General features: G+C 36.2%; 2 protein-coding genes across 5 annotated transcripts; one reads left to right on the top strand and one right to left on the bottom strand.

Moving 5' to 3' along the window:
* The first annotated feature begins 1,372 nt into the window (after window positions 1-1,372).
* Window positions 1,373-15,475, top strand: LOC113055503 (ETS domain-containing protein Elk-4). 3 transcript variants are annotated; one of them, XM_026221865.1, is made up of 6 exons: window positions 1,373-2,311; window positions 3,479-3,795; window positions 4,955-5,662; window positions 5,934-6,137; window positions 7,523-7,639; window positions 10,819-15,179. In XM_026221865.1, the coding sequence occupies exons 2-6, from the start codon at window positions 3,556-3,558 to the stop codon at window positions 10,873-10,875; spliced, it is 1,326 nt and encodes a 441-aa protein (XP_026077650.1). In that variant the 5' UTR covers window positions 1,373-2,311; window positions 3,479-3,555; the 3' UTR covers window positions 10,876-15,179. The 3 variants fall into 3 exon arrangements, with proteins under 3 accessions (XP_026077650.1, XP_026077651.1, XP_026077649.1); XM_026221866.1 differs by having other exon boundaries at window positions 1,374-2,311; window positions 14,149-15,475; XM_026221864.1 differs by having other exon boundaries at window positions 1,376-2,311; window positions 9,718-15,179.
* Window positions 15,469-27,651, bottom strand: LOC113055502 (major facilitator superfamily domain-containing protein 4A-like). Of its 2 annotated transcripts, XM_026221862.1 has the most exons (10): window positions 27,372-27,651; window positions 24,282-24,480; window positions 23,105-23,341; window positions 19,960-20,125; window positions 19,672-19,787; window positions 19,398-19,571; window positions 17,793-17,940; window positions 16,945-17,015; window positions 16,735-16,855; window positions 15,469-16,451 (listed from the first exon to the last, which is right to left on the bottom strand). In XM_026221862.1, the coding sequence occupies exons 1-10, from the start codon at window positions 27,605-27,607 to the stop codon at window positions 16,336-16,338; spliced, it is 1,584 nt and encodes a 527-aa protein (XP_026077647.1). In that variant the 5' UTR covers window positions 27,608-27,651; the 3' UTR covers window positions 15,469-16,335. The 2 variants fall into 2 exon arrangements, with proteins under 2 accessions (XP_026077647.1, XP_026077648.1); XM_026221863.1 differs by lacking the exons at window positions 15,469-16,451; window positions 16,735-16,855; window positions 16,945-17,015 and having other exon boundaries at window positions 17,828-18,274.
* Between the last annotated feature and the right edge of the window lie 76 nt (window positions 27,652-27,727).

Genomic DNA, 27,727 nt, shown 5'->3' with positions numbered 1-27,727 from the left:
ACCTCACACTGGACTTTGGATTCTGTGCCTCTCCAGTCTTCCTCCAGACTCCAGACCTTGATTTCCAAATGAAATGCTAAATTTACTTTCTTTTGAAAAGAGGACTGTGGACCACTGAGCAACAGTCCAGTTCTTTTTCTCCTTACCCCAGGTGAAATGCTTTTGATGTTTTTTCTGGTTCAGGAGTGGCTTGGTTCTGTGGATTTAACAGCAGTAGCTCTTTTCCTGAAGACGTCTGAGTGTGGTGACTCTTGATGCGCTGACTCTGACTTCAGTCCACCCTTGAATCAACTTTTCCTTACCATCTTCCCAAGGCTGTGGTCATCCCTGTTGCTTGTGCACCTTTTCCTACCTACCACACATTTTCCTTCCAGTCAACTTTCTATGAATGTATTTCAATACAGCACTCTGTGAACAGCCAACCCTTTCAGCAGTGACCTTCTGTGGCTTACCCTCCCTGTGGAGGGGGTTGATTGTCTTCTGGACAACTGTCAAGTTCAGTAGTCTTTCCCATAATTGTGCTTGCATGTTCTAAACTAGCCCAAGAGAATCCCAGTATTTATACTCAAAATTAATCAAACTAATCAAGCTCAAAATGAAATATTACATTTTTTTAGATAATGATTTTTTTTTTATTTTCCTAAGCTGTAAGTCGTAACCATCAGAATTAAAAAAAAAAAAAAAAAACTCTTGAAATATTTCAGTTTGTGTGCAGTGAATCTAGAATATGAGAAAGTTTTTATTTTTATTTATTTTTTTACTTTTCCATGATATAAATTTTTTGTAAACACCTGAAAGAATGAATCCAAGTCACAGATGAACATTTCTTTAAAGAAAAACAAAAAACCTTGGTGTTTTATGGAAAATTGTTTGTAAAGAAGTGATTATGCTTTTTATGTTTCCCATGATTTTCTTTTCTGGATAAAGGCTTATTGTTGCCATTAGCACTCTTTTCTGGAGAATAACTGTAAAGAATCATCCACAGAAACCTTCTAGTAAAAGCATCAGTCACTGATCTTGTAGGAATGCTGGGTTTGTGCCTGCACTTATTTCCCATGTTTTTTCCCCGCAGTTTGGAAGGTGCGGTGGCTGGAACTGGCACAAGACTAAAATTACACTTTTAATCTGCCACTCTTTCCTACGCACAAGGCAAATAAGTACGAATGAGACAAAGTTATAAATAAATGACAGTCGGAAGGTGTGGTAAATTTTAATCCAATTGCATCAGAAGAGATGTTTACATGTGTATATGTGTTGTTAACAAGTGATCCCTTATGTTTTTGGTAAGGAAAATATTATATTTTATGACACACTTGTTCTTCTGTGCTTGCCATTTTTTAATAACCTTTATCTATCTATCTATCATCTTTGTCTCATTGATCTAAATATCAAGTGAAGTCGAATTGAATGGATGTTAAATAAGAGTTTATTTTCACTCAAATAGTATTTTATATGTATTGATAGGTTAAATCACTTTATTGTGGTCATAGGTGAAATGAGACAGTCCATCTTGAGATTATCTACAGTGCATATAGAAAAGAATCAGCCCCCTTTAAAATAATCACATTTTGTTGCTTTGCACCCTGATTTGAAGACAGACACAGTTTTTGTTTTATCCAGCTGTATTTACTCTGTGCAACATATAACATCCGAGTAAACGATATAATACGGTTGGATAAATCAAAAACTGTGTCTATCTTTGTTTCAGGCTGACAAGCAACAGAATGTGAGGGCTGATTCTTTCTTACTGTACATGCTTTCAATGCACTTCACTGGCTACCCTGCATTTCTCATGCTGAATTTACATCTGGAGGATATTAACGCGATTCAAACTGGAGGGACCTCACTGTTTTATAGATGCATAAAATCCGAGCCTTTGTTGTGGAGTTTTATTGCTCGCTGTTGGAGTTATAAGTATTTAATCTGGTGGGCTTGTTGCTTCCTGTTTTGTGTTATTGTGGTTGCAGCTAAAAATATGAGTACGTTACGTGATGTGCAGATACTTTAGCGTTTCCTTTCCTCCTTCTCTGCCAGTTTTTTTTTCTTTTGCACTGTAACGTAAATAAGGCGGAAAACCGCTTTAAATAACGTTAGTCGAATTACTATCAGCTCATGTTTAATGAGTCTAGAATTCGCTAACACTCCGTTAGCTGGCGGACTAGCATGCTATGCTAGCTGACCAACAAATAATTTTACACGATGTAAACGTCCAAGAAAACAGTCAGCATTTTTTGTTTTATTTTTTATTTTTGTTATTAATCCGTCGAAAAACTCTTTCAGGACCGATTCTGGAGAGCTAAACGCTTCTCAGGTGAGTTTGACAGACATTAGCTCGATGCTAACGAGCGAATCTTATTATATACTACAACAGGTTGTAGCTTATCATTTTTGGACGTCCGATTATATTTTCAATCACGTTATAATTTGTTAACTTTATAAGTATTGTAGAGGAATTTGAAAAGTAAAACGAATGATAAATGATGTACTTTGACCAGTTTGGACAGTTAAATGTGGTCGAGTTGACGTGGAGGTTTGCATACGTTACAGCAATCCACAGTACATAAAGTTTTAGGTGATATTAAATGCTTCAATATACATTTAGGATTTATTATCACAGTTTTGCCAGCCTTTGGTTTTGGAATTTAAAGTTCAAAACAAAGGTATATGTGTAGTTTCAATGTTTAGCTTAATTTAAACGATTTATATAGTATTCTATATGAATGAAATTTGTCATGAGATGAGAACTACAATCAAAACCATTCTGATTTATTTGTACAGTTATTTATTTATTATTAACGTGCTTCATTACCTTGTTTTGTACTTAAAGTGTAATTAAGGGTCATTTAGATCTTTAATAATTGGAGAGAAAAGAAAATGCATTAACAAAATATACATCAAATTGTAGCCATTAAATTAAAGATGCACAAGTTTCACATTTACAGTATGCAATCACTGTCATCATGCAACAGGCCACAATTTTGAGCTATATTTAATTCCTGATGATATCTATGTTCATTTTGTCCTGAACTTGTGTAGTTTGAAATTCCCAGACGTGGTCTCCTACAGTCTGAGGAAAGCTGTCATGTCTCGTCTGTCTGTTGTCTCTATATTTGTGTGTTTGGTTCTGTCAGATTGTATGTGGGAGACTTTTTTCGCTCTCTTTGGCAACTACCAGCTGGATATCGGATGAGTCAAGGCAGATTTATTTTTAATTTAAGCTTCTTACACACACACACACACACACACACACGTCCTGCACTCTATGCATTGCCAGGATTACACTGTCCAGTACCATTTGGTTTATAAGATTGTGTGTGTGTGTGTGTATTTACCATGTTTTTATGAATTCAAGAAAGGTCGATCTACGTTTATTAAAAAGTAAATGATAAACATACGTGGTTGATGGTGGTTGTGTCAGGCAATGGCATGTATATGCACTCATCTAATTGATGGAATTGTATCTTGATTTTAATTTCAGCCTCTGTCGTGATATTAGCCGGAATATGGCGTGACGTGTCGGTCAGGCTGTGAGACCGAACAGGATCCCGTCAGGTAATGTTTACCCCACGTCTGCAGATAGAGAAGGACATGGACAGCTCAGTGACCCTGTGGCAGTTCCTGCTGCAGCTGTTGCTGGATCCCAGCAATGACCGGCTGATCTGCTGGACCAACGAGGACGGAGAGTTCAAACTGTTGCAAGCGGAAGAGGTGGCCAGATTATGGGGCGTTCGCAAGAACAAACCCAGCATGAACTACGACAAACTTAGCCGGGCTCTGCGTTACTACTATGACAAGGTGTGTTTTGTCAAGCATCTGAAACATCTCAGGAGCCAGCAGCATCTCATTCACTCACCCTCATGTGTGTCCAAACCATTGCAACTTACTTTCCTGCATTTTGATGAATGTATAAGCCATGGATGAGTTAGTCAAAATACCATTATAAAGGTTATTATGTAATTCTGTAAGTCTTTTAAAGCTGTTTGACACATTTGTATGTGGAGCAGGCTCCCAGTTTTGTCAGTTTTCCTAGATAGTGATGCCTTCCATGATCTTTGCCTTATATAAGAACAGTATTGTTTATCAGCTGACATAAGTGATTTTTTTTATAATGCAAAATAGAACACATTTAATTTGTTTACCTTTTATTAGTTAATATATTAACATGAAAACTGTTTATACAACGTTTATACCATTTTATGCAGTTTTTTGTCGTCATGTAGCTTGGAGGAGAATCATACAAGTGTGAATGTTCTGCTAAACTCTTTTACACAATATGCAAATATTAATTAGAATTTAATTATTTAAAAAAATTCTAAATAACTTTATTATATTGAGTTATATAGAAATATAATATCATATAAAAACTATAAATTATAAAATAATTATAGATTATAATCATTTTTATTTTTGGATGAACTAATCTTTCAGGTTTTTCTGATTTTTCCCGTTGAACACTGTTGTGCCTGTATATTTAAATCGATGTGTATTATAATTGCTAGCTTTCAGTCCTCTCAGCACCCCCACACTCCTCCATAGTTTTGTTGTTCTAAACACAAAATCAAGTCACTCTGAGTCTGAACTGAAACAGAAGGGTCACTGACCCTGTTAGTGCAGTAAGGAAGTAATGGCTCTGCCAGGAGTTTATTCTCGAGTGGGAACCACGTGTTTGAGGTTTTAGTGCAATAGCTTTTTAAGCCTCATCTTGGCACCACAGGGCAAGAGGTATTGTTTTCTGCATTCTTCCTGGTCTCTTAACATGGGTTCATTTACTTAATTGCATGTAATTTTCTGAGAGCGAGCGAGCATAGAGGAACGCAACAGACTGGATTTTAAAAATGTACATGCAAGGCATTTTAGTTGATTTCTTTGGGTGATTGCATAGATATTTTTAGTTTTATGTAGGAGAAAGTCAGCTAAAATAAACATGAATTTTCTCAAATTTTCTTCCTTGCAGAACATCATCAAAAAAGTAAATGGGCAGAAGTTTGTGTATCGTTTCGTGTCGTACCCTGATATCCTAAAAGGAGAAGTCATAGCCAGAACGGAGGGTGCAGACGGCGGCTCAAACGGACCTCTGCCTCTCTCTGACAAACCTGCAAACATCTCCAGGGATAAAGACGACAAAGCCATCCCAGACCGAGGTGCAGGAACACCGGCTCAGTCCAAATCGTCCAGCCGGAATGATTATATCCACTCAGGCTTGTATTCTTCCTTCACTTTGAACTCTCTGCAGTCAGGAACGCAACTTTTTAAATCCATTAAGATTGAAAATCCAGGAGAAAAGCTAATGGAGAAAAAGGCCACCCAGGAGTCACCCCAGCCACCCACCGTCATTAAATTTGGGACCATGCCACAGAACAGACAGGGCACTCCGTCTGCTATAGAGAAGCCTGAACTTCCGGCACAGCCCACCCAAGCCCCACCGCCCGCTCCGGCAGAACCTGAAGCCAAACAGACGGCGGTCTCACATGTAGTGTGTGCGTTTGTGGAGAATCCCACCTCGGAGAATGCCATGACGGGCTTCCCGCTCTCAAGAGTCTCTCCATCGCCGCTCCCTCATTCCAAGTCGCCCTCCTCTTCACCGATGACGGATTCCCAGGAGCTGGTGATTGACAGTGAAATCGAGTCCCTCTCCTCACAGCCCTCAGAGTTACAGCTGCAGGTATGACACTTAGTGCTGATGCCCTCTTCTTCAGTACTTCCACTGGGAAAATACAATCAAATATACATGATATTGGAAGGAAGGTGGTGTTTTAAATCCTAGAAGATAAGCTAGCAGCGTTGAGGCCTTTTAAACTCCACATTTACTTTTTTTCTATTGTTTTCTGAATGTAGAATAATGCCCACCTTTATCCTGTTCAAATTCTACAATGTATTGAACCTCGGAAAAATAGTAAAATGTCCATCTTTGTCTTCCTTTCATGATCTGTCAGGACCAGCCCATCTCTGTTTTCAAGGACTCTGTAGCAGTGTTTGAGATGTCTGAATCTCCACCCCGCAGTCTCAGTGGAAAGTCGAAGAAACCCAAAGGCCTTGAGTTGATGCCGACGCTGGTGGTGACCAGCTCTGACCTCAGTCCTTTCAATCTGTCCAGCCCATCTCTCCCTACGGCTTCTCTCACCCCAGCCTTCCTGCAGGTCAGTCCCCTCCTGACCTCCACATTACACATGTACAATGCTGTCATTGATTTGTTAGAATCATTAGACCGTCAGCAGATTTGTGTCTGGGTCACATTTTCTGTCCGTCTCACTAGAGGTGTATGGCATCCTCTTGTGCAGTTATTTACTGCTGCCGCTTCATGTATTCAATGCTTGTTTCACACACAATCACCCAAAAATGATAAATTAATTTTAAAGAATGTTGGTAAACTAATTTCTTTTGTATTGTTATCCATACTATAGAAGTCAGTGGCTAGCGTCAACTGTTTGGTTACTAACATTCTTCAAAATGTAATCTCTTCTGTTCAACAGAAGAAAGAAACTCATACAGGTTTGGAACAATTAGAGGGTTAGTAAACGATGTCAGAGTTTTCATTTTTGGGTGAACTGTCTCTTTAAGATTTTGTGTTCAGAGTTTCCATCGGTTCAAAATTATTAATTATTTTGCAGACAAAAGTCAGCAAGCAAAGCATAAATAGGATAGTCTTGTGCAGGAGAAAGAAAAATAAGTGATTTTTGTTAACTGCAAGCTGTGATTGGACTTTTTTTTTAAACCTTATTGGCATTTGAAATTTGCATAGAGATACTTGAATGTATTCTAATGCATTTAATTCAGAAACATTTTTTTAAATATTTGCAACTTTTATGTCAAAATAGCTTGTGAACCTGTTTTATATGCATGCATAAAATGCTTGCAAATGTAAGCAGGCTGTTGTAAAAATACAAAAAAGAAAAAAATACCAATGATGATAAAAATAATCAGTGTCTCTGAGAGTGTGATGTTTAAAAGAAAATTATCATTTTACAACCAACATATTTTTTTTTTCTTAGAAATGTGTGGTAGTCCTAAACGGGAATATGATGAAGTCCTTTTGGTAATTTGGTTGCATTGATGTAATTTGAAGACTCTAGAGGGCAGTAGTGCACCTCTTAAACTGGTGATGATGTGCCTTGGAGACACTCATTGGCTGTTACATGATCGTCATCATATGGTGAAGTTTAGCTGGATGCTACTTTGATGGATCACCTCGTTAAGACTTCACAATCTTTGCATTTATGAGCACTCCAGAGGATCAACCTCCTGCTGTCTCTTCAGTGCGATGAAAGATGAAATATACTATAATTCAAATCTATTATTTATGGTTTTGGGGGGAATGCAGCACCCTTGGCCTGTGATTAATTCTTATTGCTTCTTAAAGTCTCATTAAGCCACTTTTAATTAAACATTTATATTTCAGGGTTATACCTCCTGCAAATGCTTTGTGGTGTGATGCTCACAAGTATTTTGGAAGGCATCTTTAATGAATGTAAGCTGGAAAGAGATTCACTTTGAGCAAAACTGAAAAAGTTCACATTTGTTGCAGACTCCCCTGCTGCTCACACCCAGTCCACTTCTGTCCAATATCCATTTCTGGAGCACACTCAGTCCGGTGGCACCCCTCAGTCCCGCCCGGAGACAGGGCACACACACCCTCTTCCAGGTGAGTCACTTCAAATGATTTACTAAGCTGATGGCCTGGGTCTAAACCCAAATTTGATTCCACCCTCCTTAAGATTACAATCGCATGTTATTATTTGGATTCAAATCATGTCATCTGTGAGGATCACAGAAATTATTTTTCACTCAGTATGGTGCTTGTGCTCATACTAGCCCACATTTCAAAAATCATAAGCAACTCGATACGATGCTGTTAAAAGTAATGGGAGTGATCTCTTTCAGCAAGGTTTTGAGTCGGTTCAGAAAGTTGTTTGGGATTCAGAGAATTGTTTAGGATTCCCACAGGCCTGGAAAAGCAGGAAACATCAGAGAATTACAAAAGTGTGTTTTTCAAGCCTTGGGGGGGAACAAAACATACTTATGTGATCTTATAGTAGTAATAGTAATAGTAATTTTAGTAATAGTCATTTTATTTATTTATCTTGTAGTGAAATTTGTTTTTATAACTAAATGTATTATTTATATATATATAAAAAACATTTCAATATTTTAATTATAATATTTATTATAATCATTGCTTTAAAGTTGCTATTAAAATTTATTTTATTATTTGGTATAGTTATTGGTTATTAATTATTGGATATTAATGGATGATTTAATTGATGGCATCTTTCTTATCAACTTAAAATATTCGCAGCAGAATCATTTGGTGTGAAAGTCTGAAAACTTGTTTTATATACTTTTTATATATTATTATTACTATTTATATATTATTATTATTATTATTATAGTATTTATTATAATTTTTTAGTTTTGTTTAATTATATCTTAAGTTTTAGTAACTTTGTTATATGCTTTTTTGTTTATATATATTTCTGTTTAGCTTTAATTTAATTTAACAAACTTTATTTAATTCTCATTAAATTTTCTCTTAAGTTTTTCATTTAATATTACCTTTATTTCAATTAACAAAAACAATTTTAATAGTTTTATTATTAATTATTGATAATAACACAGGTGAAAACACCTTTAGACACATTGATTTGTTTACATTAAAGGGGTCATATGATGCTTTTTTAAAGATCAACAGAATATGTTGACATGCTTTAATGTTCAAAAAACACATTATTTTTCAAATCCTGTACATTATCGTAGGTCCTCTATGCCCCGCCTCTCTCAAACGCATCGTTTTCTACAAAGTCCCTCCTTCCGACAAGCGCAGTCTGCTCTGATTGGCCAACTGACCTAGTGCATTGTGATTGGCTGAACACCGCAAGCACTCGTCGGAAATGTAATGCCCCTTTCCATAATCGCGAGCTTCATCTTTCAAAATAAATGTAAAGACAGTTAATAATGTCCTTAGTTTTAGAAAGAGGAACAGAGTCACGAGACCGACACAGTGGTGAAACTCCTATGCGTTTGCAGTACACAAGCCAAGGACGGTTAAAACAGCTGACTCCACTGTGTGACCGTCTCTCTCTCTCTCACACACACACACGCTCTGTCTCTCACTCACACACCACACTCAATGTGCTAAACTCAGCATTTGACCATTCAGTAGCAAATACTTAAACTAATATCAAAACATACTTATAGTTGCTGATCCAGAAGCGCCAGATTGTCGTAGCAAAGTCAGAAGAACCTCCTCTATTAGGTTCACGAAATAGTCATCCATAAAATTACTTCTGTTGTAAGTAATCTTAAAGATTCTTAAATGCATCTACTTTCGGAAGGCCAAATAAAGTGCTTTTGGTTCTGCCTCGATGCACACAGCATCTCTCTGACATGACTGCTTCAACACTAACTGTAGTTTCTGAAACCACGGCTTCTTTCTTTGCGCAAATATTTTCACATAGTGACGTAGAGATGTGCGGGTGTATTTGAATGAGCCGTTTAAGGGGTGGCGTGGCAGAATCTTAACTTTGAAAAAGAATATCTCTTTGGATTTGAGACTTTAGTCTTTGCAACTTTACAGATCATCTTCATGTAACAATAGCTTGTAACATTCCAAAGAGAAAGGAAAAATGGAAATCGCATCATATGACCCCATTAAAATAACAATGTCCCAGAACGGATGCTTTCATTTTTTTTTCATTCTGTTTCTTTTTTTTATTTTATCAGTTTCCTTCTGTCCTGAGTTCCACGCAGTTCTCTGTTCCCGTGTATAATTTAGACGGCACCAACACGCCCGGCCCTCTCTCCCCCGACCCACAGAAGACATAAGAGAGGGAGAAAGACCGGCACACTTCATCTTTGCCTCATGTTTTTGATTGATAAACAGATCAACCTCATTCTGTTCACCTGATCTGACATCCTTGAGGTAACGAAGATTTGTGACCAACGTTTAAGCGTCAAGAGCATCCGTTTGACCCTTGAACCTTTTTGATGTCCATACGGATGTATATCAAGCCATATAGTGTCTGCAGGACACTGTAAATCTTGTTTCTGTTTTTAATGCACTGCTCTTCAGGGATTGGCTGTAGTGAGACTAAAGCAGATGGCTGTTGATCTGCACAGCTGCCAATATGCGAGCTTATCGTAAAACAGCCATCGCTTGATCATTTGATTAGGATCCTGATTGAATTTCCTTGTGTTTTGACGTCGGCACCATGTGTTTGTATAGCATTGGATAAAGAGAGATAATTTTGTACATAATCCAACAAGTTCGACTCATTTTTGCCTTTTGTTTGGGAAGTCCTCAAACAAACCTGCCTTGCTAAGCTAAACCGCCCCTTTGCCTTGTGATTTTGATAAAGGTGACCGCCGTTTTACCTTCTATCTTTCTTCATGCTGCACTTACTGCCATGTATTTCAAGTGTTTTGTCACAATAACCCTACAAACAGCACTTGGATGAAAACAAGCTGCACTTACTAGGGCTTTTGCGCCTTTTCATGTTTACTAGCCATGCAGATAAGAAGTAGTGAACTAGTTGGCTTATTTTTCAAAACTAATGTCACCCAGCTACTCTGGGACGCAGTTGTGTACATGCCAATTTTCATTCTATTATGTCTACATCTACAATTCAGTGCATCACCTAGTAAAGCTAGTTGGTGCAACCCTCAAAAACGTTCCTGACAACATTTTTAATGTTCAAGAGCCACATGAACACAATCGCTTTATGTAATGATTGTGATCAGAGTCAGCAGAAGTCAAGTTTATTTTGTATAGCTCATCAAATATGAAAATTCTGCATGTCTTTCTATTTTTTCTGAGGAACGCAGTCATTTGGAGAATATCCATGCAATGGAAGTCAACAAAAGAACACTGAACCCAGCTGACCTTCACACCACATACATATTTTGTGTTGAACAGAAGAAACAAAGTTTTAGATATTTCATTCATTTTTGGGTGAACCATCTCTTAATGAATATAGAGGCTAACAATCAGGAAGCCAGGAACCTTGCTGGTGCTTTGACCATGATGCACATTTTTGAGAGGCTGTTTAGTAGGCTGAATTGGCATCATCCTCGTTCCAATGCTTGATGGCGACTATCTAATGAAGCGTGTTTCCACACACGCCCCAACGCCATTGAACCATTACCGTAACACCACCAGATATGCCACTGCAGCCATGCTTATCATGCAGATCTACTCCTCGAAACCATTTCCCCTCTCTGAAAGACTGGAAGCCATTAGGAATGATTTCAGTTGAGTGGAAAAACCCAAGGACTTCCAATAGACTGCAGATTCACCATTATGCTGATGGAGCCTAGACAGCATAAAATGGAATGGAATGGCACCGGCTAAGTGCTTAAAGCCTCATCCCACCATTAGGATGGTCGGATTGGTGGAGATCAGTTGGATGTGTACCGTAACTGGATTGCTGTCTGTAGAGTCCAGGCCAAATACTCAAAACCATTCCTGCATTTGTCAGCTTTCCCAGTGTTGTGCAAGATTCAATCCCCCCGCACAATACAATCTACCTCGACAACAAGGCAAAGCTGTTTGTAATGGCCAGTCAGAAGTGTCTGTCCTTGTTGTAGCTGGTTTGGCTGGTTAGCATGGTCTAGTTAACACCTGCTGGTAGATTATAACACATATTTTTCTCCGTTTATGCTCACTCAGAACTGGCATGTGTTTTGTAAGCATCAAATTTATTTCCAATATAACTGCATTATGGTAAATACAAAGTTACATTATCATTTAAAAGTTTGGGGTTAGTAAGTTTTTTTTTTTTCTTTTTTTTTTTTTTAGATATTAATACTTTTACTCCTCAAGGATGCATTTGATCGAAAATGTGAGTAAAAATATTTATAATGTTACTAATTATTTCTATTTCAAATAAATGCTGTTCTTTTGAACTTTTAGACATGATAGAATTTCAAAGAAATAAAAAATGTATTCCAAACAAATATTTAACAGTTTTCAGCATTGATAATAATAACAAATATTATATTGGAATTATATTATATTTACAAATCAGAATGATTTCTGAAGAATCATGTGACATTGAAGGGTGGAGTAATGGTACTGGAAGTTTAGCTTTGTATCACAGGAATAAATTGCATTTTACAACATATTAAAACAGAACATATTTATTTTAAATTGTAATTTCAATGTATTTATTTTTTTTGGTCAAATAAATGCAACATTGATTAGAATAAGAGACTTTCTTCAGAAACATTAAATAAGATTTTCTGACCCCAAACTTTTGCATGGTAGTGTTTCTTAAAAGATTAAGTGATTTATTTACCACAAAGTGTAAAGTAGTGTCTCTGATCAGGCATTATACTATAGAGAATACCCAGAACAAGGTCTGGAATTCTTTTAGGGGCCAGTGGACTTTGTATTCTGCAAGAGAATTGAATATTGCACGACACTATCAAAGACTGCTAAATGTCTGAACCAAATTCTGCAGCCACTCTTTGATGTCAGTGCAGTATCGTTGTTTTGTCTTGTTTAAACCAGGTTAAAACAAGGTTGCACAACATAAAACCCTACCTCTAGGAGTCCTAAACTCACCAAGCCATGATTTATAGCTGACATGCATTGGATGCAAAACTGGAACAAGGCTTAACTGCTGACATTCATGTTGCAGAAACGGAGCTCTGTTAGTGTCTCTCTTAAAGTGCAATGATAAAAATAGAAAGGGATAAAAAAAAAAACGTGTATGTATATAAAAACAGCATCTCAAATTCAGCTCTCAGGTATTGTATGATTACCCAGTCCTTATCCTTTCACAGAGCTCTATGTTCATATCCACCAAACGGATCAGAGTAGAAGAAACGGTTCTTTCACATCGATACTAATGACATGGTGCCTTCTAGTCCTGTTGTCTGTTGCCAGTAAAATTAAAAATAGGCAACAGTTAATTGTTTCTATTCAGAAAGGATTATGTTTTGTCCTTTGCTACCAAAAAAAACAACAACTAAAACTTCAGCTATTTAAAGGATTGTTCTCGGTTGAAGATCTTTAATACAGGTTGAAGTTGTATTTAACCTAGAACATTCCTTCAGCATAATATCATAAACATAGATAATACAAGCTAGAATCTAAATTCAGATCCAGTAGAAAACGGATCAAATGAAATCGTTTACTCATACTTTCTAGTACTGTTGGGTTAATATTGTCAGTCTGCATGGGGAAGTTTTATTCCATTTAATAGCTGCTGTTGTAGTGCAACAAGTGTGTAAACAGCTAACATTAATTTTTTTTTTTTCATACCTGCATGACAAAAATGAGATGTTTGCTGAATGTCTTTTCCATACATAAAAGCAATTCATTCATAAGTACGCTTTGTGCTTTTCTGAAACCATACAGATGGTTTGTGGAAGGAACAGACTGACATTTTTTACCCAAGATTTGAACTATGAACTACTTTTCATATAACACTATAAATTGAATTTATGGTGCTTTTATGCTCTTTTTGGGCCTGTAAATCATCTGCTTTCATTGTATGGAAAAGAGCAGCTTGGACCTTTTGAATTTCTTTTTTTTTTTTTTTCATGGAAGAAAGAAATTCATATACATTTTTTGGGGGGTGGGGGGGTTCAAATATTCTTTTAAGTACATAAGTTCAAATGTGTCATTGTACATAGAGTAAGATGTGATGGGATGTCACTAGCGTTGTGCTGTTGTTGTTCATTTGCATTCCCGCAGAATTCAGACTGTGTTTGATTGCTCTTGCCTGTATCGTGAGCACTGCACGTGCAGTTGCCTTCTCATCGAGGGAATATTGAGTTGCTTAATGCCTTTTACAATTTGAATAATGGATTTGTGCAGTGTGCTATGTGAATTGTTTTTTAACCTGTTTCCGTTATTTTTGTTAAATGCTCTCTTACCCACTTAGTAGATTTAGTTTTTCATTAAATAGTCATTTGTTTTGTTTCTATGAAAATTCTAACTTCTCCCTGTAACTGATAAAATGGGTTTGTTATAAATGTTTAGCTGTTAAGCAATGATGTTATGTTTCTTCTGTTTGTTTGAGTTTGGTTTTTCCCATAACACATTTAACTATTGTAGCCATACTGAACATCTGTTGTATTTTAATGCGAGTCTCAAGCACTTAACTTCTCTCTTTTTCTCTCTCCCCTCATTTTGTCTCTTTACAGGCACTTTGTATTTTTTAGAATCTGTTGTAAAACTGTAAATCTCAGCTTATTATTAGTGACTCCACCACCTCAAGCACTCAAATTTGCGTTTTGGATCAGCATTTGTAAACTATGCATTTAAACTTTTTGCTGCAAAGAGATTTTGTAATGAATTTTTAGACTTTCTGGCACCTACTATAAGCATTTTCTCTTAACTGAGATTTTTAATTCCAAAAAGTCAGAAAGCACTATATTTTACAAAAATTTTACTTTTTACGAATAGGGTATAAAATGGCAGTCCTCTTCCAATTGTATTTAATTCAAATTACCTTTTTTTTTATTATTATTATTCTTTATTCAGTGGCAGGAACAGGCTTCCATACAAGTCAGTCTTTAGCGAGAACTATTAAAAATGTTAAAATATTTTCTCACATGAAAAATAATTGATATTCAATTAAGTCTAGATTATATGTTTTTATCTGCATTCTATTTAGCTGTTCTTCTTTTGTCTGCAACCTGCCTATTCCATAATTTCCCCCAAAAAATAGCAAGTTGCCCTAAAATTTGTCCACCCAGAAAGTGGCATCATGTGAGCTCTTTCTTATAACTAACAGAACATGAAGTTATATAATGTCATTCCATTTTGTAAATTTGCACACATTTTAATGTTAACTGTATTATTAACCATTCCATATTTGAGAAATATGTTTACAACAACATTTGGAAAACTATTCTCTGCGGAGTAAAACATAAATTTTTTCGCAACCCTGTTTGTTACCCATTAGTGTATTTATTGCATGAAAACACACAACAAAAAATTACAAATCAGGCTTTTAACCCATATTCAGACTTTAAAACAGATAAGATATTTTTCCTTCTTCTTCAGGAACTCCATATACAGTAGAAGACTAACATTTTATATATCATAACATCTTGAATATGAATATATTTTGTTTCTTAAATATGCTTCGGAAGTTAATAAATCGCTATTTTGTACCCTATTCTTGGAAAGTGCAAATATTACAATTTTAAGATACATAAGATCTTCTCATCCTCTAAATGTTGACATGACTGCACTGCATTTTGAACAGTATTTTGTTTTTCATGAGTAAATTAGATTTTATTTTATTTTTTGTGGAAAAGGGATGATGATGATAATCAAAAGTGTGATCAATTCTACTGTTATGGTACAATATTGACATCAAATGTTTAAAATATTTTTGTGCAAATGTATTTTCAGATTGTCTCAAGTAGTTCAAATGTTTACGAATCTGTTCATTGGCGTACCTGTTGTACTAATCTCTGGATGTTGGAAGGGAAGGAATATTTCTATATAAAAAAAGAAAAACAGTAACTCGTTTGGCTTCTGTGTCTTCATCAAATACAGCAGCAAAAGCTGACCTAATTTATGCAGCAATTGTGATAACGTTAGCATGTCTGACACCTGCATAAACCAGAAAAACAAATAGGATTTTCCCCAGGCCGAGAGAAATACGCTGACAGCGCAACCTCCAACGATCAGGATCACCAGGTCACTGAACCATCAGACCTGAAGCTGTACAACACAATACAAGGAAACTTTTTAAGGTCCTTTTCTGACCTTAATCACTTCACCACAAATGTGTTATGAGCACATCGGCCCTGGCAGAGAATTAATTAGCTACTGATTTGTGAATAAGACGGATAGCCAGCCCAGTAGGGTTTGAATGAGGCTGTGAAGAACAAAAGTAACACAAAGCATGAACCCAGTCCAATTCAGATGCATTCAAAGAAAACATCGCAGGGCTTTTACATATTCAAAAACATAATAATAAATACTATTTTTATGCTATTATTTTGATCCGATAAAACCCACTGATATTCCAATGCTGATTGGTCAGCGGGTTTCAAAAAATAAACACCATCTTTTCGAAATAAAATAAAATCCATCCAATAAAAAAACACTTTCTTTAAAACTTACTGTACTGCACACATCCATTGCAGCCACTGTAACTGGTTAAATTGGGACATTTGTGCACAAGATCATTCATCAAAAATATTTTAATACAAAAATAAACTTAACACTTCATGACATTTTTTTTTTTTAGCTCTGTCGATCGTCTATGATTTGTATGATTATCCAAGGATATATTTGGTCCTTGATGTCCCTGAGTCAGTGACACCATTGTCTCTTTGCTCCTCTCATATTTTCATCTCTGTTCTCCATTGTTACGGATCGAGGGATGTTTTCTGCTCTGACGTGTCCCATGAGTTCAGCACGGCACCAGAACAGGTCTTGATCCCGTTTTCCTCAAGTCTTTCAGCAGGGGAGTCACCAGGTAAAACTGTATAAAAATCCTAGATGTTAGAAAGTCACGCATCTCACAAATGAATGAAGAAGTGTTATTTGAGCAGCCAATTAGTATTAGTTTTAGCTAAAAGGACAAGGCTAGTTTTATTCAGCTGGTAGAGCTTGGCACTCAGAATGCAGAGGTCAGAGGTTTGATTCTCAATTTAACACACAAATGTATATTTTGAGCTCAATGTAAGTTGTTTTTAATAAAAGAATCAACCGAATGCATTAGAAAAAGCCAGCTTTAACAATATAAATTGAGAGAGTCGACGCACCATCTATTAATTTTTTGTGACTTTGCTGGACGAAGAACAGCAGAATGAAGGTGGCGAATCCCAGGCAGTCAAAGATCATTCCACACAACAGGAAACTGAAGCTACCTTGATTGTGCATCACCTGAGGGAGGAAAGAGACTCAAATCAGCAATTACAAAAGTTAGACCATAACCGCACTTGCAATGCAAAATCCCAAAGAAGACGACTTACCAAACCCACAAGCACCTGGAGTAACATCTCACCCATCCCTGCACTGGTCACCATGACTGTGGTGGCACAACCTAGAAAGGAAACACAACACAGTCAACTCGGTTGCTCGGTTTATTTTTATTTTTTTATTTTTTTTTGTATATTTTATTTTAAGCTTTTCACATTCTAGAGAACAATCCCCATGCCAGCAAATAACTAATGACACTGTAATCAATGTGATCATGCATATATGCATACACCCACATATAATATACATATACACCTCCATAAACATACACTGTTCATACGTGTGTATCTACACATAAGCACATACAGCCGTCTCTAAATATACACATACAGAGTCATTCAGATCAACTCAGTTTCTCATTGACTATAAAATGCTATATATATATATAGAAGTGCAGGATTCATATGCATTTCAATATCCGGTACAGTTAAATTAAATAACCAGTTTAATTCCCATCTAGACCTGTAGGGACTCTAATGATAGGGTTATTTTTATAGATAATGATATTTTTTAATCAGTCTACCTTAACCCACCCCCATATCTGCGGCATACAGAAGGTGCTCAGTAATTAGCCATTGATTTGGAAATACTTTCTCCCAAAGTGTTTGACCGCTGCATTTATAAAGCCACAAGATCTGTCAGGCCAAACCTTCCAAAAGTCAAAGGCCAACTGCTTAAAGAATTAAAAGGGGCTGGTTCTGTTGCCTTCGGCTCAGCAGTAAACCTTGAATAATACTGAACTGCGAAACCACCAGCGGCTACTGTCAAATCAATGGAAGCAGTAAACAAAAAAGGCGATTTAACGATGTTGGAGACAGCTGCGGTCCATCTGCCGCAATACCTTTGTACTCCAGGATGTCTTCAGTGAATGCTAGTATGCAGGGGAAGATACTGCTTATAAATAGGCCGAGACAGCAGGTGCCGATGAAGAGGAACACACTACTGTTGGAGACGATTAGCAGCAGAAGAAGTGTGACTATCACACCCACCTACAAGAGAACAGAAAGGAGAGGAATTGCATTTGGACACGCACCGTCGACGAAACCTTTGTTATTTGAGGTGAACACCCCTGCTTTATCTGCACAACACATGGGAAATAAGATGCCTGATGTCATAAATGTTTGATGCAAATAAAAGTGTGTAATAAGAAAGGAGCCTTAGTCACCCCAGATAAACAGAAGTCCTGCCTGGCGAATGGACAGCGCAGAGCAGAGCAGAGGCAGAGGCAGAGGCAGAACAAGGATGTTTGTTCCTGTCCAAAGTTGTCCTTGGTGCATTGTGGGTGACGCACCTTTTTTGGTGCAAACCACATGTATTGTACACCTGACTCGAGAGAGAGTTTGTAATGGACTGACAGACTCCACTGAGTCGATTTGTTCACAAGGAAAAACCTTTCCGTTTTGAGTATACTGTTGTTGTGTAAATGTGCCCAACATCAAACAAGTTTCACAGATCATCCCATTAGAGTGAAATGAAGATTGCCATGACATTTCTTTTTTATCATGGTACTGTGTATTTATGAGCAAAATGGAAAATAAAATAAATAAATATCGTATTTTCCGGACTACAAGTCTCACTTTTTTTCATAGTTCGGCTGGTCCTGCGACTTATAGTCAGGTGTGACTTATTTATCAAAATTAATTGGACTTGAACCAAGAGAAATTAACTAAGAGAAACATTCTCCAGCCGCCCTCTCGCGGCTGGAGACGGTAATGTTTTCTCTTGGTTCTTGGTTCGAAATAAATGCGACTTATAGTCCAGTGCGACTTACATATGTTTTTTTTCCTCTTCCTGACGTATTTTTGGACTGATGCAACTTATACTTAGGTGCGACTTATAGTCCGAAAAATACGGCAATATATAAAATAATTATTCAACAATTGAATAAAAATAAATATATACTTAAATACTATAAATATTTTTTTTATTACATTAAAACATTTTTCTTTTTTATTTATTATGAAAATTAATTTCTGTTTATTTTCACAATAAAAAAAATGTATTAATGTATTATATGTATGTGGGTTTTGGCCTAGGTTACTAAAACCTTTACCTTAAGTTTACACACATATATATATATATATATATATATATATATATATATATATATATATATATATATATATATTTATTTATTTATTTATTTTTTTCTTTGGTAGAAATCATGATATACTACCATCCCTAAGTTTGAAATTATGATATTATGATTACTTTCATTCAGCAAGGATGCATTAAAAAGACCAAAAAGACAGTAAAGACATCCTGCAAAAAAGAATCATGGATTCCACAAAAAGTATTAAGCGGCAAATAAGCATTATTATTAAAAACTAAATAATATGCTTAATAACATTTGCATAGACTTCTGAATCAACAACAACATTTCTCTTTCTCTTTTTGTACATAATTTCCATAAAATTGGTTTTAAAACCAAAAGGAAGAATCATACCTGACTAACGATGAGCAAGCGGACAGGTTTAAATCTGTAGGACAGAGGTATGGCTGACAGTCGGCCTGCAGTGATCGCCGCCCAGAAGACGCAGCTCAAGTATCCGGCGGTCTTGTGAGGTAGATTCATAGGGGGCTCCACTGCGTAGGTGTACACAAAGCCTGTGTATGAGCCCTGAAGTGTGTGAGATTAAATAATACATGAGTTCAAGTAATTAAGCTAATAGTGTTAAATAACAGAGCTGAAACGGCTGTGAAGTGCTAATCCTGCTTACCACTATACCGTCAGAAAAGAAGAGCACCAGACCCCCGAGGATATGGATCCCAAAGAAAGACAGCGGAAAGCTGTGCGTGTTGCCAAAGAGACAGCAGCCGAACAAGCCTTTATGGCCTGCAGAGACAGAAGAGCAAGTAGATTACAGAAACATCCTTTCTGGCTTCTATGCACATCTGACGCCATGTTATTTCTGACTTGTGCTTCAACACCAACTGTGTTTGTGTTCTGATCCCACATGCTAATCATTTCATCAGTGTCAGTGTTGCAGAAGTGCTTGGGATCTTACTTCTGGAAGTGTCTTTCTGATGTCCAGCGTCTTCGGTCAGACCTGTGGCTCCCCAGGTTTTCATCGCTAGCACGTCTCCATCTAGTAAACGTCGACTGGGGTCTGAGCGGCACACAAACAGTCGCTCACGATACATGAGGATTAGTATCGTGATGGGAATGGGAAGCTACAGAGAAGACAGAGTTATGTATGTATGAAGACAGGTTGATTCGTAAAGAAATTATTCTTTTGAACAGTTGAACCAGTTTGAAAAGCATTCTTAAAACTATTGTAAAGAAGACTTGATTGAAACTATATAACCTAAGAGAGCAGTATTTAGTAATGTAAATGTATTTGACTATTAAAAATAAAAAATGCTAAATGAAACTTCCGATTCATCTCTGTCAGATCAGAATCAGTGATGAATCATTTCTGAACAACAGTTAAGGAATTGTTTGCATCAACACTAAGATGCAACCATTTCTGTCTTGTATTTTTTATACAAATAAAAACAAAAACAAATATTATGAATGTTTATTCAGTTCTATAATTTTGCATCATTTTAGCTCTAACATGAAACATTGTAATAATAATATAAGAATTTATTCTTACCGGGGTATTTATTTATTTTTTGATAAAAAGTCTCTTGAGGTCACCAAGGCTTCATTTATTTGATTAAATATTACAATATATTATTACAATTTAAAATAACTGTTATCTATTTGAATGTATTTTAAAATGTAATTTATTCCTGTGATGTAAAGCTGAATTTTCAGCATCATTACTCCAGTCTTCAGTGTCACATGATCTTTCAGAAGTCATTATAATATGCTGCTCAAAAAACATTACTTATTACTATCAATGTTGAAAACAGTTGTGCTGCTTAAAAGTTTAGCATGAATCATGATACTTTTGCTGGTATCTTTAAATAGAATTCCACAAGATAAAAATCTTTACTGTCACTTTTGATCAATTTAAAGCAACCTTGCTGAATAGAAGTATTAATTCACATATATTGACCCCAAATTTTTTGTAGTGTGTATGTATGTATCTCTCTCTCTCTCTCTCTCTCTCTCTCTCTATCTATATATATATATATATATATATATATATATATATAATAATAATAATTTCTTTACGAATACATAAAGCATGTTATTTCTTATTTAGTACTGTCTTATACAGTACTATAGTGTAATGTCTTTATATTTCACATAAAAGATGTTTACATTATTCCACAAGGCAAAAATAAAAAATAAAATAAAAAATAGCTGAAATTATTCAAATAACCCCATTCAAAAGTTTGTGAACCACTTAATACTTTGTGTGGTTACCTGGATGATCTGAGGCTGTTTTTAGTTTTGTGATGGTCGTTCATAAGTCCCTTGTTTGTTCTGAACAGTGTTTCCTTCTGGAGCATCAGTAAATTGTTAAACCTTTTTTTAATAGTTGTGTTTGAGTCCCTCGATTGTCCTCAGTGTGAAAAGATGCAAAAAATCTGCAGGACCTGTAGGATTTTCCTGAAGGACAGCCGACAATTGAACTGCTCAGCACTAACAAGGGACTCATGCACAACCATCAAAAAAACAAAAAACTTCTCATATCATCCAGGTAACACACACAGTATTAAGAACCATATTAGGTTATCTTAATAATTTCAGCTATTTGATTTGTCTTGTGGACTAAACGTAAACATCTTTTATGTGAAATATCTTACTCAGGACAGTATTAAATAAAAAAGTCACATAAGCATTTTATGATCTCTCTTATTTTGTTAAAATTACTCACATTTTCACAGATTCTGCAAGGGGTTCACAAACTTCCCAGTGGCACTGTATAAATACATACTACAGAGACCAGGTGTTAGGTGTGTGTATCAGTTTTGCTATCATTATAGCAAGTGTGTAAATAGAACTTTTAGATTGAGTGCAGTTGCCAAGGAGACAATCTTGATTCATTTCTTTAATTCAAATACGCTCCCAGCTGTCCTTCCTTCAACATTAGAGCTGACTGAGCATTTACAGGTGCTGGTCATATTATTTAGAATATCATCAAAAAGTTGATTTATTTCACTAATTCCATTCAAAAAGTGAAACGTGTATATTATATTTATTCATTACACACAAACTGATATATTTCAAACGTTTATTTCTTTTAATTTTGATGATTATAACTGACAACTAAGGAAAATCCTAAATTCAGTATCTCATTAAATTAGAATATTGTGAAAGGTTCAATACTGAAGACATCTGGTGCCACACTCTAATCAGCTAATTAACTCAAAACACCTGCAAAGACTTTAAATAGTCTCTCGATCTATTTTTGTAGGCTACACAATCATGGGGAAGACTGCTGTCTTGACCGTTGTCCAAAAGACGACCATTGACACCTTGCACAAGGAGGGCAAGACACAAAAGGTCAATGCAAAAGAGGCTGGCTGTTCACAGAGCTCTGTGTCCAAGCACTTTAATAGAGAGGGAAAGGGAAGGAAAAGATTAAGTAGAAAAAAAGTGTTCAAGCAATAGGGATAACCGCACCCTGGAGAGGATTGTGAAACAAAACCCATTCAAAAATGTGGGGGAGACTCACAAAGAGTGGACTGCAGCTGGAGTCAGTGCTTCAAGAACCCCTACGCACAGACATGGGTTTTCTGAGGTCCAAAGTCAACTCAGCCATATACAAGGAAGTTTTAGAGCACTTCATGCTTCCTGCTGCTGACCAACTTTATGGAGATGCAGATTTTATTTTCCAACTGGACTTGGCACCTGCACACAGTGCCAAAGCTACCAGTATCTGGTTTAAGGACCACGGTATCCCTTTTCTTAATTGGCCACCAAACTCACCTGACCTTAACCCCCATAGAAAATGTATTGGGTATTGTGAAAAGGAAGATGTGATATGCCAGACCCAAGAAGGCAGAAGAGCTGAAGGCCACTATCAGAGCAACCTGGACGCAGTCTGTATGTAATGAATGAATATAATATACAAGTTTCTCTTTTTGAATGGAATTAGTGAAATAAATCAACTTTTTGATGATATTCTAATTATATGAGCAGCACCTGTATATGCACACTAATGTACACAACTTCAACATCATGCTACAGTAGTGTTCTGATGGCATGCCACTCTTAAAACTCAATACAAACTCAAAACAGATGGATCTTACATTGGCGACAGCCATGATCCAGAATGCATAGGAAACATTGGTCACCACCTCTCCGTCGGTGTGGAGGTGGACACTGGACACGTTGTGCACATGTCTTCCTGCGAGCTTGTTCCTCAGATGCCTTAATGATGTAGCATTGGTGCTGCTGTTCCCAATCACACAGCTGGTCTCAGACAGGAAGGGGTCAGCGATGAGGGGACTCACTAATGCCCCGAGACCCACAAAGAAGTGAAGGGCCTAGAAGAGAGCAAAGACAACCGAGATGAGAAGGAGAATCAGCAATGATGTTCTTTTTCTAAGACAAGATTGTTACGAAGCAAAAGTTTTTAGAGCAACTTTATAAATTGGATGTTTTCAGGAATTGTTTGAGTATGTTTCAAACACTTCTGCTCCCCTATTTGCTCTTACTTTGCACAATTCGCGTCTTTGAAAGCGCAGTTTTCTAGTGTACTTCTTTAACTTCTCAGGTAATATAAATGCTATGGACTATTTCAGATGCGTCTTAAATAATAACTACAATGGTAACATATATTTTATTGATTGGTCAAATTATTCCCAGGGACAATTTAGTAGTTGCTGGATACTGGTAGGGACATGTCCCTATAGAGTCCCTTCTTAATTTTTCCTTGGTTTCTCTCCTCCCCAAAAATATGACTAAACACCAGCAATGTTGACTTGCTTAAAGTAATCATTAATTGTGATATAATGAGATTTACTTAATAACTTAATGAGCATTAATGAGTGAAACACGTATTCAATGAGAACAAAACAGTGTAGCATGGGACACTGGTCATTTTCCGTGCTACGTGTTACAAAACACTACATGGTAATATAAAATAATAAATATAAAAACAACATAATAATAACTGTAAGCTAAGACATTTTAAATATTACAGAATATTGTGTGTAGATTGTTAGATAATATTACAATTTGTATTGTATTTTTGATTAAATAAATGCAACTTCTTTCCCCTTTCTTTTGACTGGTATAGTACTGTATTAGTTCTTAAAAACTCTTCTTGTGTTCCAAAGAGAGTCAAACCGGTTTCAAGGGGTGGGTAGATGCAACAGAATAGCATATTTCTGCCACAGTCTTTCAGAAAAACGCTTTGAGCCTATAATCATACAATTTAATGGTTAAAATGTATTTTTTGGAAGTTACTGACCAGATACTGACCTGCAGGAAAACTGTGGAGTCTTTCTGGTAGATCTTGACCAGCTGTAGGTTAGAGATGGTGTCAATGATGCCCATGGCAAGACCAGATACCGCCATGGCAAAGGCCAACACGAGCAGCTTATGGCATAGTGGGATGATGGCAAAAACCACAGAGATGGTGAGGCTAGATACAGCCAACGCTGACAAAGAACTCACAAGCCTAAGAGAAACAAATGAGATGTGGTTTAGTTAATGAGACATTAAGAAAAAACAGATTAAAATAATATAGTACTAGATGACAGCACGTTCAGAATACAGCTCAGGGCCTTAAAATGGCTGGAAAAAATACAATGCATTTCTCTAAATTTATTAAGGGTTCAACACATGTAGTCATATGTTATATACAAGAAAAATGCTGTGATGGTGCCTCCTTAGGCAGATTTTAATTTCTGGACATATCTGACTTTATTTTCACCTTGGCCCAATTCATTTCTGTTGACATGGCTTATCAAATGCTGCTTCTACTAATAACAAATGATACCAGTGGATACATGACTCTTGCTTACTTTCAGTGCTATGCTTCTCTAACATGCTATTAGAAATATCCTACTTCCCACTTCTGAATTTCCTACTGAATATCCCATTTCTGAATATCCTACTTCCCACTTCTGTAATTATGAGTTTATCGTGTTCAAGTGTTCAAGGTAAACTTAACTGTCACATACCCTGAACTCTTGGTTGATAAGCCCAAACCTTTCTTACTTGAGGTATGCTGGTTCCATACTCAGAGTATGTTCACGGTTAACACACAAGACGTACCCAACAGAGCGACGAATCGACGAGTCACCACAGACACGAAGAAAAACTCCTGCTTCTTTCTTCTTGTTTTGGTTTAAAGGTCATTTACATACTTACTGCATATCTTTCGTTTAATCCGTTAATCACTGAGAATTTGAATTATATTGTTTGTTTGATGCTAATTATATAATAAGAAATATCACATATGTATTTTTATTATACACTGTAGAAAATGCAGACCCATGATGTGAGATGACAATAAAAATAATACATATATTTGAATAAAATAAATATTACCTTGTTATAATAGTGTTTTATAATGAATATATATATCATATCATTATATATGACAATAAATATAATAACATATTAGAATAATATGATCTTATTGGGGGCAGTCGTGGCCTAATGGTTTGAGAGTCGGACTCGCGGGTTCGAGTCTCAGGTCAAACTGCAATTGTTGGAGAGACGAGTGAATAACCAATGAGTGAATAACCTTGACTGAGGAGTGTGTGTGTGTGTGTGTGTGTGTGTGTGTGTATGTACACTGTACTGTGTGGTTTAAATTTCCGCGTATGGTTCACCATACTTGGTCACACGTCACTTCACTTCACTGCACTTTATATATTACTTATAAAAGTGCTTTATTATTAGCATACCATAAAACCCAAGTATGCCACATAACCTGTAACCTGTAAGAAACATACATTCTTTTCTATTTTTTATTAAAGTCTAAATATATTGAAAATATTTAGTATCCAATGGATTTTGAATAAAATGTAGCTTCTCATTTGTTGACACCCATATAAACATTACTAACACTATTGTATACATTCACCAAGTTTCAATCAAATAAATGATGTTTTCACAGAGTAAAATATACAGAATATGCATTAAATTGTTATTTATATACATAAATAGACTGTAATGGCAAGAGAGAGCACTAAAACTAAAACAAACTAAAACTCAGCAGCATGCAATGGTTTTCGGCACCCTCAAACTTAGAAACACAGGCATAAAAATCATCTAAATATGACTTGAGGTACAATTATCAAGCAGGAAACTTGCACTAGCACACGAAGGCAGCATTAGGTTGCATGCCACAAACTGGAAAACCAATAGAGCAGAACAGATGAAGGAAACATGGAGAATGAGATGTGGTTAAATATGTTAAACGGAGATAAAGATCTCTTACACGGGAACCATACCCACATCCACAAAGTAATACGATTATCTGTAATGAGAAAAACAAAAGGACTAGTGTGACCTTGAGAGCACAAGTTTCCAAATTAAAGCAATTAAAGAAGACCTCAGGGTTAAAACATGACTAAAGCCAGAGAAAGCCCGTTTTTCTGTTAATAGTACTTTTCCATGGTATAGTCTCCAAAATGAAGGGTTACCGGCAAAACAAACTGTAAAATAATATGAATATCACTTTACTACACAGAGGAAATATTTGATAATTGCCATAAAAATCACTCAGTTCTTCCTTGAACATGAAGTCGCTTTAAATAACCCAATGTTGTTCCAAACCTTTTTGAAGCTACTTACAAAAATGAAAGTTAATTACTTTATCTGTCATGCAAAACAACAGCAAGGCAGTGTGTGCTTTTATGGCTCCCGTCCCAGATAAGCGAGACAGCACAACTTTAATGAGCACATGACCACCACAGGGTTTACGCAGAGAAAGGCCACGGATGGGTTAGAAACCGATCAGTCCTAAGAAATCAGATAATGATATGTGTTATGATGATTAAAGGCTGATGATTAAAAACTAACGTAGGACACACTTAAATTGCTTTATCTCATGAGCAAGTGTAAGATACATTTCTGGGAGGAGGAAAACAAAAACTAAACTTGCTGTTTAATAGCTTTTACGGGCAACTGTATCAGAAATAAAAAATTTATTGAATAAGTCTAAGGAAAGTAAAACATAAATTGTTCATCTTAAAACAAACAAACAAATATGTTATATTGTGAGCAAAAAGAAGCTATGAACAGAGTGATACACAATATTTACATTATCAACATTGGTCTGAATAGCCAATATTTGAGGCAGATAATAAGCAGTTTTTTTTCTATGCCAGGATACAAACGTAAACAGTTACCTATCTTTTCTATTATATATTAATGAACAAAAACGATTATCACTATATCAGGAATTAAATTTTAATTACTGATATATAAAATTATCATTAATATCAGTATAGGGCTAAATAAATAAATTACTAGATAGAACTAAAAAATGACATGATAGATAAATAATCTTTAAAAGCCCTCTTTTTCAGTACCTTACTGTTTTGAAACACTTACGTTTTACTGAAGAATCCTCCAATGGTGCTTCCAATAAAGAGCAAGAACTGTTGGGAGAAGAAGACCAGAGTGATCTCCTGTAGCGTGGACTGAGTCTGACATCTCAGGTCCAGGATGGTCGGACCCAGAAAAGCGACGCAGAGTCCAAAACTAAAAAACACACTCCAATATGTGAGAGTTTGCTGCCAGTTACTGCGGAATAAAGCGCAGATCCGTTCATTAAGCAGCTGCTTCATGCTGGAGAAAGTTTCTGAGGTGTTTCCTGAGCATTTACGCAGTGGAATCTGATGAACATGAGAAAAGACTCGTCTAAAGTGAGAGTCGAGTGATCAGAGCGGTTTGATTCTCGAGCGAGT

Source organism: Carassius auratus, chromosome 36, assembly GCF_003368295.1.
Source record: "Carassius auratus strain Wakin chromosome 36, ASM336829v1, whole genome shotgun sequence".
Lineage (NCBI taxonomy): Eukaryota > Metazoa > Chordata > Actinopteri > Cypriniformes > Cyprinidae > Carassius > Carassius auratus.
This window is presented reverse-complemented; position numbering and strand designations above follow the sequence as displayed.